Here is a 9,629-nt window from a genome sequence, read left to right on the forward strand (position 1 = left end):
CACTGGCAGCAATATCAAATATGAATCATCAGAACGTAGATATAAGCTCCATTTAACTATATTATTTCATGTGAGCGAAGGATTTTTTGTGTACCATATGAGACCTGTATGTGGACAGCTAACATTGAATAATCTAATTAACCATGTCCCTCTAAATGATAACAGGCTGAGTTTTGAACTTATGATCATTTGGCTCCATCTACTGGTAAAATCACACAACAGCATTTTGTCATACCTGTTTGAAATGCAGTCTGTTCAAAAAACTCGCTGTCTGCAAACTGCTCTTTGATTCTGCGTTCCTCATCTTGGGCCGGGGCTCGGCGGCTCCTGTGAGGCCGAGGGACGGAGCGTCGCCGTCACCTCTTTGCGACCCAGAGCTTTCCGCTGACTCTGTTCTGACACCTGCAGTCGGAACTTGTCGTACACCCCATAATGGCATGCCCGTACATCTCTGTGTCGGATTACTCTGTGTGGACACAGAAAGTTAGACAGACTCTGTGTTTAACCATATGGGAGAGTTAGCTGCATAAACAACCATCTCACAGACAACATATAATCAAAACTGCCTAACAAACTCACAAGTTAAGATTTATAAAGGTAGGCAATAAACAGTGATTACACAGGCAGGACTCTGACCAAAACCAACAGTCTTACACACAAAATAACTCACATGTCAACACAACACTGTGGCTTGACAGCTCCGGTGGCATCCACCACAGTGTATTTGTTTGGCGCGTGCACAGCAGCACTGACAGAGAAAAAAACACGAAACAACAGATTATCTCGATGATCTGGAATGCAGTCATTAAGTTTATATGGATCGATAGATCTCTTTCTGCTCACTGACCTTTAAACTTGAGGGCGAACTCATAGGGATTGTAGAGGGTGAGCACCTGCTGTGAGATGACTGCTCATCTGCATAGAGACGAGCTCAGTGGGAACACAAACACGGAAGGCTTCCTTCCACCAGCTCAGGCTGTCGATGCTGCTGCTGCATTGGCTCCAGCTGAGCTCAGCCCCTTCCCCGTCCACGGTCTGCCTCGGCCCCACTCTTCTCTAGCAGCTATCAAGCTGTGTAAACTCCCTTCAGGTGGAAATGGCACTTCCCGCTCTCAGCTCCTTAGGGCCATGATGTGATACTGTAAGGAAAAACCAAAAACATTTACACAACAGGCCCTAGCTTACAACCTACTTACACTGCAGGAAACATTTTATGAGGACACATTGCCTTTGTTCTGCCCTTTATTTATGCATCAGCTGTTGTTTCAAGTTGCTAAAAAAGCTTCTGATATACTTGAAGGGTTTACTCTAAAGCTGAACTGATTTTTTTTAATCAGGGAGACTGATATGTGATACTTGAAATCAAAATATAATTTATATCTTGGTGGCAAATGTTAGAAAAAACGAACTCCAACATAAAGCTTTGTTGAAAGGCCTCTATTTATGCTTTATGAAAATATTTATCCTTTAGGATTACTCATGACAAGATCCATAAATAATCAGATACTAGTGTGGGTGGGGGAAACTTTGAAAAGCAAGTATTGTTGACGTCTTTTCATCCAAACGTGAAAAAACAACAACTGTAGAGACATCCAAAACAATTTAGCTTATGAAGCTTGCAGAAGTTTAAAGCAGTTTCACTCGACAAACAGAAAGTCCATGTGGCTGGTCACGTGTCTCCGTGTGTTTACATGGTTACATTAAGCTCGAGGAGCGAGACTCGTCGGTGTCGCAACACTTATTGTTCTCCGTGTAAAACGACATTAAATGTACTGCTTAAGCAACAACGTTTAAGTGAAGTAGCTTTTTAGTATTTGGGACGTTTATTAACAATGTCGTGATTAAGTTGTCTAGCTGACTTTGTATTTGATTCCAGATAGTGTAACTAGACTGTGAACTGCACTGCAATCGTGGCCAACAACCATAGACTGTATGGTAAACAGACACAAGAAAATAGATTTTATTGTGTTTGTCATAAACACAATAACACGGTCATTTAAATAACTTTCATCGTAAAAACTATTAAATGACTCATATGTTTGTGTTATGTTTGCTTGTTCTGCCGCTGTAATAACAGATCTTTACAGTGAAGTGCTAACGCCGTACAATACAACTGGCTAACGTTAGCCGGTTAGCTGAGAGCCACTTAACGTTGTCTAAACGCGGTGTCATTACAGAAAATACTGGACCCGTTTGTTGCTGTTTCAGGAGAGAAGTGAGGGCGAGACTTTACCTTGTTGTCAGCATACGGGCGGGTGAAACGTTCGAGCTGTAACGGGGTCAGTGCTGCTGCTTCCCACCCTGTTGTTGTTGCTCCTATCTCTTCCTTTTTTCTTTGTGAATAATTACACTGCAGACCTCGCGGTGCATGCCGGGACGGTGGAGAGCGAGAGACGACGTACGTGCAGACGTAAGATGTTCCACAAGCATGCGGAGTAACCATAGACATGTTTGTAATGACTCCATAACGCAGTTTGGAATAAACAGGACTTTTAAAAGTTAGTTTAAGCAACTCAGAATCTGTTCTATCAACCGAAAACTTTATCCTCTTAACCCTTTAACATCCTCACCAAGAAAAAGCCAATGACAATAAAAAAAATTTTATATTTCTTATCTCTTTGGGGCACTAAAAGCAACGTTTTTTTATGAAGAGATCCAGCGGTTTTTAAAATATTGACCTCTACCAAACGGTTGAGAAAAATTATTGACCCTTTTAAATTTTTTTTTTTTTTTACATTTCAGATGACTCAGTTGTGTTCAGCAACTCCTTAGGGACTATAATATGTCAAAAGTATTACTTTACCTTTGAAAATCGCAGCAAACAGAGGCCTCGTGTAAGGAGTGATTTTGCTCCTGCTAACTTCCTGTGAGCAGACTAACTTGCTCTGCATGCTTTTTCAAAACAGTGACAATCTACTGAACTGTTTTTTAGTATAATGTGCCTCAACTGAGTGGTAGAGATGGCTGAAACAGGTGGAATTAAGAAAACATATTTTTCAAAAGGTTATAGTGAGTCAAAATGTGCTCTACCAAATGGTTGAGCAGAACGTTAAAGGGTTAACTGCAGTCAAATCACACTGACATATGAACTGTATTAAATAGGTGAAATGTATATGTTCAAACATATATTTAATACTATTCTGCATGCATCGTTTACAGGAATATTTAACCATTTGCAGAAAGAAAAGCTAAAAACCTTACATTTAAAGTCTTAAAAATAACAGAACAGAATCCCTTTATTGTCACTGTGCCATGTGCGACAAAATGAAGTAGAAAACCTGTCAAATGCATTCACACAGTCAGACAGTTTTTAAAATAAAGTACACTAAGAAACATGCAAATATGAAATATAGTGAAAAAATAGAAAAATATAATAAATGAAACCACTGTTATAGTTTGCCATTGTAAGGATACTGTATGTGGTGAATGAAAAATATTAAAAATGTATCTAATGTTGCACTACTGGATATTGCACTTCGTCTATTTTTTTATATAAAAATGTAATGATGTAAGTACTGCAAAAAGCAAAAAAAAAGAAGAAGCTGAAACTGTAAGTAAACATATGTACATCTTCAGTATATAAATAGAGGTGCAATATATAAGACGAAAGTGTATGTGGAAGAAGAATGTAGATATTTCCGGATTTTGCAAATCTAACAGTGAGCTGATAGACACTCGGGTCCAGATAGAGTTTAGATGTCTGGTGTAGAAGCTGTTTTTGGATCTGTTTGTTTGTGATTTGATAGATAATCACGAGTTTCTTTAGAGGCCTACACTCTACAGCAGCAGACAAATCTGTCCAATGAAGAACCTGTTTTAAACTTGCTCCGGTAATGTGTCTAGACTTGGCTGCTATGACTTTCCACTGACCTTTAAATCTATGAGGCATTTTTTCTAATCTCCTGATAGAAAGTGTGACCTTATTATAAATTTTATGTTTGCAGTTTAATATGTGACCTCACCGTCAGTGTTGAAAGGACACATCCAGCATACCCTTTTTTGTAACATGATAAACTGTCAGATTTATTAAAATTATGGCCAAACTAAAAAGAAAAGGTATTGCTTTTATGATTTTGTTGCTTGAGATGAGTGTTTCCCACTGTATTATTTATACTTCAGCTTTGCCTTCTAAAATAAACGTGCATTTTCTCTTGAGTCTATCGTTGCAACAAAAAATCCATGTGGTGTGATGAAAAAATTTAATTTAATATCAATAAATGAAATATAAACAAGAAAAAAATAAGATAACACAAACTTTATTTATCCCTCACTGGGAAATGTAAACGTTATAGAAGCTAGATGCAACTGAGGCATGGAAGAAGCAATACAATAAATAAAGATATAGGATGACAGTAAACTAAACTGAAGTGAAAGTGAACTAGTAAGGTGAAAATCTTACAAATTTTAAAGAGAGAAACCCAAGAAATCCAAAGTGTCTTTGGATCCCCTTTGAGCAAGCACTTGATGACAGTGGGAAGGAAGAAAAAACTCCCCTTTACCAGAAAAGATAAAAAACAAAAAAAAGAGACAAAGCAAAAGGCTATCTGCCTCGATTGGGGTGAGGATGGGGAGTGGTTGGAGTGGGGATAGCAGGATAGCAGATGACAAGTGACAAACAATACATAGGACACTGAATAGAGAAAATATGTAAATGGTTATTCACCCCCTTAGGGAACCCCAAGGTCCGTAGCTCACACATTACATTCAAGAAACATAAGGAACCATTGTACTAAAGAATGGGCAACTATTGTGGAAATCATACCCGTCAAAGAAATAGGAGGCCTCTGGCTATTTACAGTAATGGTGCAAAATTGCTGGTATTTACAATAAAAGAACATTATAAAGTCCAAGTACAGTGCAAAAATAGAACTAATAATAAGCATATAGCAGGGGTGCTTGGTCCTGTAGGGTCAGGATTGTTAGGAGTATTTATGTAAATGCTTGTATGTATGTAACTGCACGTGCTCTTGTTATGTTGATGTTCAGTGGGAGAAGGACGGAGCTTTTGAGGTGCCTTGAACGCAGCACAAGAATGGCAGGAGGGAGAGAGAGGCAGTGTGTGTGTGTGTGTGTTTTTGAGTGTGCATTGTGTGTGTGGTGTGTGTGCAAGGAGGGTGGAATACGAGGAGGGCGATGGCCAGAAACATATGGATGGAATCTTAACACAGCTCCAAAGGCTTGCAGCCTCGTTTGATTGCAACAAACGAGGCTGCAAGCGCCATAAACTCTGCTTTTGGATATGTTTGCATACGCACAGCCACAGCGGGTAGGTGGACGGACTGTTCACACGAGCCATTGCGACCTCGTTATATACATTTATATAGTGAGGGGGCGTGGTCAGTGGAATGGAGTTCAGCCAATGGCGTGGCAGCGGACGGAGCGGGGCGTTCCATTCCGTTAGGAGCAGAAGTTGAACAGCGCGAGCCGAGACAGAGCTCTAGAAAGGCAGATAGAGAGAGGGCAGAGGCAGCGGCCCTCTTCTGGAGGGGGGCTTATTATAACAAATATATATACACATGTGTGAACTGTTTGGCCGCACGATAGGTCATATGTGGGTTACGGTTATTTTAGAAAAGCATACAAGCGCGGCTTTACATTTAAAATGCCTATTTTCTTTTCCTGTTAGACACGTCCGCCTCTATGAATCAGCGCACTTATTTGGGTACGACGTATCTGGACGTTGCTAAAGGCGCGGTTGAGGTCTTTATGAAGGTAAAGAACGATTTTACCCCGATTTTTTTCCAGCAAGAATGCACCTTTTGGTGAGCTTAGGGCTCCTTGGGCAAGATAGGTCGAAATTAATATATGTTGTTTTGGTTTTCTTTTTTGACAGCTGCGTGCCCGAGACCCGGCTAGTAGAGGCGACAGGTACATGCTAGTTACATTCGATGATCCACCATACGGAGTGAAGGTAATTAGCAACTGATACAATTTTTACATTTGACAAGTCGGACGTATTTTTCTGTCAGTGAGACTTTATTGTCCTTCTGGTTTGTAGTCAGTGTTGGGCGGCTTCCGGTGGCGAAAACGGCAAATTATTGCTCCAAATAGTCGGAGACCCGGAGCTGCACTGCCTCCGAACATCCAGCGGACATTTTGCTTTTGTGTTGAGAAAGTCTCGGGCGTTGAGATGGAGGCGGAGAGATTTATTATCAGCTATGACGTCTCGCTTTTTTATAACAGAGCATATCATGATTGGTCAGCGAGCCCGCCAATCACTCTGTGCCCTACCCTTCTATCAGCCATGCGCATCTGCTATTAAAATGGTGGTCCGGAGCTGAAATGCACAATTTGGTCAAATATGTTATGCATGCAATTCCTTTAAGCCGTTGCACGTTAAACATCATTAAACATCATATTAATCACTTCTCAAATCATTCTGAAGATGACATTTGTGTGTCAACATTATGTTCATGTTAATACAGACTCATGATTTATCTGCTCTTAAATGCTGTTCATGAGCTGAAATGCACAGTTTGGACAAATATGCTTTCCATGGAATCACTTCAAACCAAACCAACTCAACATCACTTGTTTTACTTCTCAAATAATTTTGAAGGAGAAATTTGTTTGAAAACATAAAGTGTAGAATGGTGCAGCCTTAAAAATTTCTAGTTTTCTTGTAAATTAGAATGAAACTGAAGATAGTACTACAATGTCTGGTCTTTTGCTGTTTAAAAGCTGGCAGCTGTGCAAACTGTTCAGCACAATACACTGATATTTTAGTGTAATAGTACCAAAAAACACAAAAATATGGAATTAATTACGCATTACAAGTACATTTTGGCATGCATTGTACTTTGTAACATCTGCGACTCTCTCCGGCTTCAGCGTGTTGGTAATTAGTCATGAGGCAAGCAAATTAAAAATAAAGACTGAACAAGGAAAGCAAACTGTTCCAGGTGTCTTCAGGCAGTGTTGACATGGGATGAAGCTAACACTCAGCACACTATGTTGAGCAGAAGTGTTGTTTGTAGACAGAGTTGGGCAAGCCTGGAGACACCTCTAAGACAGAGCAGTAGATCGGGGCTTTAAGACGTTCATGTAGATACTTGGGACTGCATTTTATTGGGCATGAAAAGAAAGAGATATGTGCCAGGTCATAAAACAAGTCAATAGATTGGTGGAGAGGATAGCTTTGCTGACATGAAACCCCATGAAATTATTGCAGTGATTCACAGGTTGCATGTTTGTTTTTTCCCTGTGTGTGCATGGATGAAACCTAGAGTGTTTTCAAGCTTACGATTTCAGCATGACAAATTATTATCATATGAATAATGATCATTCTCTTCTAGCGAACTCACATAAAAATAAAAAAAATCTCATGATGAAGAGGGCTTATCAACTTTCAGCCCGGATTGGCCAATGGCTATGCGTGGCTGATAGAAGGGGTAGAGCAGAAAGTGATTGGCGGGCTCGCTGACCAATCATGACATTGCTTTCTTATAAAAAAGCGAGACGTCATAGCTGATAATAAATCTCTCCGCCTCCATCTCAACGCCCGAGACTTTTCTCAACACAAAAGCAAAATGTCCGCTGGATGTTCGGAGGCAGTGCAGCTCCGGGTCTGCGACTATTTGGAGCAATAATTTGCCGTTTTCGCCACCGGGAAGCCGCCCAACACTGACTACAAACCAGAAGGACAATAAAGTCTCACTGACAGAAAAATACGTCCGACTTGTCAAATGCAAAAATTGTATCAGTTGCTAATTACCTTCACTCCGTATGGTGGATCATCGAATGTAACTAGCATGTACCTGTCGCCTCTACTAGCCGGGTCTCGAGCACGCAGCTGTCAAAAAAGAAAACCAAAACAACATATATTAATTTCGACCTATCTTGCCCAAGGAGCCCTAAGCTCGCCAAAAGGTGCATTCTTGCTGGAAAAAAAGTCGGGGTAAAATCGTTCTTTACCTTCATAAAGACCTCAACCGCGCCTTTAGCAACGTCCAGATACGTCGTACCCAAATAAGTGCGCTGATTCATAGAGGCGGACGTGTCTAACAGGAAAAGTAAAATAGGCATTTTAAATGTAAAGCCGCGCTTGTATGCTTTTCTAAAATAACCGTAACCCACATATGACCTATCGTGCGGCCAAACAGTTCACACATGTGTATATATATTTGTTATAATAAGCCCCCCCTCCAGAAGAGGGCCGTTGCCTCTGCCCTCTCTCTATCTGCCTTTCTAGAGCTCTGTCTCGGCTCGCGCTGTTCAACTTCTGCTCCTAACGGAATGGAACGCCCCGCTCCGTCCGCTACCACGCCATTGGCTGAGCTCCATTCCACTGACCACGCCCCTTCACTATATAAATATATATAACGAGGTCGCAATGGCTCGTGTGAACAGTCCGTCCACCTACCCACTGTGGCTGTGCGTATGCAAACATATCCAAAACAACGGTTTATGGCCCTTGCAACCTCGTTTGATTGCAACAAACGAGGCTGCAAGCCTTTGGAGCTGTGTTAGGTTTCCATCCATACGTTTCTGGCCATCGCCCTCCTCGTATCCCACCCCCCTTGCACACACACACACACACACACACACACACACACACACACACACACACACACACACACACACACACACTGCCTCTCTCTGTCTCTGACTCTCCCTCCTGCCATTCTTGTGCTGCATTCAAGGCACCTCAGAAGCTCCGTCCTTCTCCCACTGAACATCAACAGAAGAACACGTGCAGTTACAGACATACAAGCATTTACATAAATAGTCCTAACAAACAATCCTGGCCCTTACAGGACCCAAGCACCCCTGCTACATGCTTATTATTAGTTCTACTTTTGCACTGTACTTGGACTTTATAATGTTCTTTTTATTGTAAATATGTGCAATTTTGCTCCATTATTGTAAATAGCAGCAATTCTGGCATCTTTTTTCTTTGACCGGTATGATTTCCACAACAGTTGCGCATTCCTTAGTGCATCGGTTTCATTATCTTTCTTGAATGTAAATGTGTGAGCTACTGGATACCTTGGGTTTCCCTCAGGGGGTTAACAACGATTAATCTATCTACATATATTTCTCTAGTCAGTGTCCTATGTATGGTTTGTTATGTATGTATTTTTTGTCACTTATCCATCTGCTATCCTGCTATCCCCACTCCAACCACTCCCCCACCCTCACCCCAACTGGTCGAGGCAGATAGCCTTTTGCTTTGTTTCTTTTTTGTTTTGTTTTGTTTATCTTTCCTGGTAAAGGGGAGTTTTTTGTTCCTTCCCACTATCATCAAGTGCTTACTCAAAGGGTATCCAAAGACACATTGGATTTCTTGGGTTTCTCTGTTTAAAATTTGTAAGATTTTCACCTTACTAGTTCACTTTCACTTCAGTTTAATGTACTGTTGTCTTATATCTTTATTTCTTGTATTGATTCTTCTATGCCTGAGTTGTGTCTAGCTGCTATAACGTGTACATCTCCCCGGTGACGGATAGATAAAGCTTATATTATCTTATTTCATTTTTTCTTGTCTATATTTCATTTACTGATATTAAATTTATTTTTACACCAGACATCTGAACTCTGTCTGGAGCTGAGTGTCTGTCAGCAAATTGCTCACTGTTAGATTTACAGAATCTGGAAATATCTACATTCTTCTACATGCATGTTTTTCT

At 40.7% G+C, this 9,629-nt stretch overlaps 1 protein-coding gene across 2 annotated transcripts in view; it reads right to left on the reverse strand.

Moving 5' to 3' along the window:
• ints6l (integrator complex subunit 6 like) overlaps positions 1-8,216 on the reverse strand; it is a 21,832-nt gene extending 13,616 nt beyond the window's left edge. For both annotated transcript variants that reach the window (XM_022210651.2, XM_051954273.1), the window contains exons 1-2: positions 7,915-8,216; positions 7,715-7,792 (exon numbers count right to left, since the gene is read on the reverse strand). In XM_022210651.2, coding sequence (XP_022066343.1) covers positions 7,715-7,792; positions 7,915-8,025 — 189 coding nt within the window. In that variant the 5' untranslated portion in view covers positions 8,026-8,216. The remainder of the gene's footprint in view (positions 1-7,714; positions 7,793-7,914) is intronic.
• Between the last annotated feature and the right edge of the window lie 1,413 nt (positions 8,217-9,629).

The sequence above is a fragment of the Acanthochromis polyacanthus genome, chromosome 10 (genome assembly GCF_021347895.1).
Source record: "Acanthochromis polyacanthus isolate Apoly-LR-REF ecotype Palm Island chromosome 10, KAUST_Apoly_ChrSc, whole genome shotgun sequence".
Lineage (NCBI taxonomy): Eukaryota > Metazoa > Chordata > Actinopteri > Pomacentridae > Acanthochromis > Acanthochromis polyacanthus.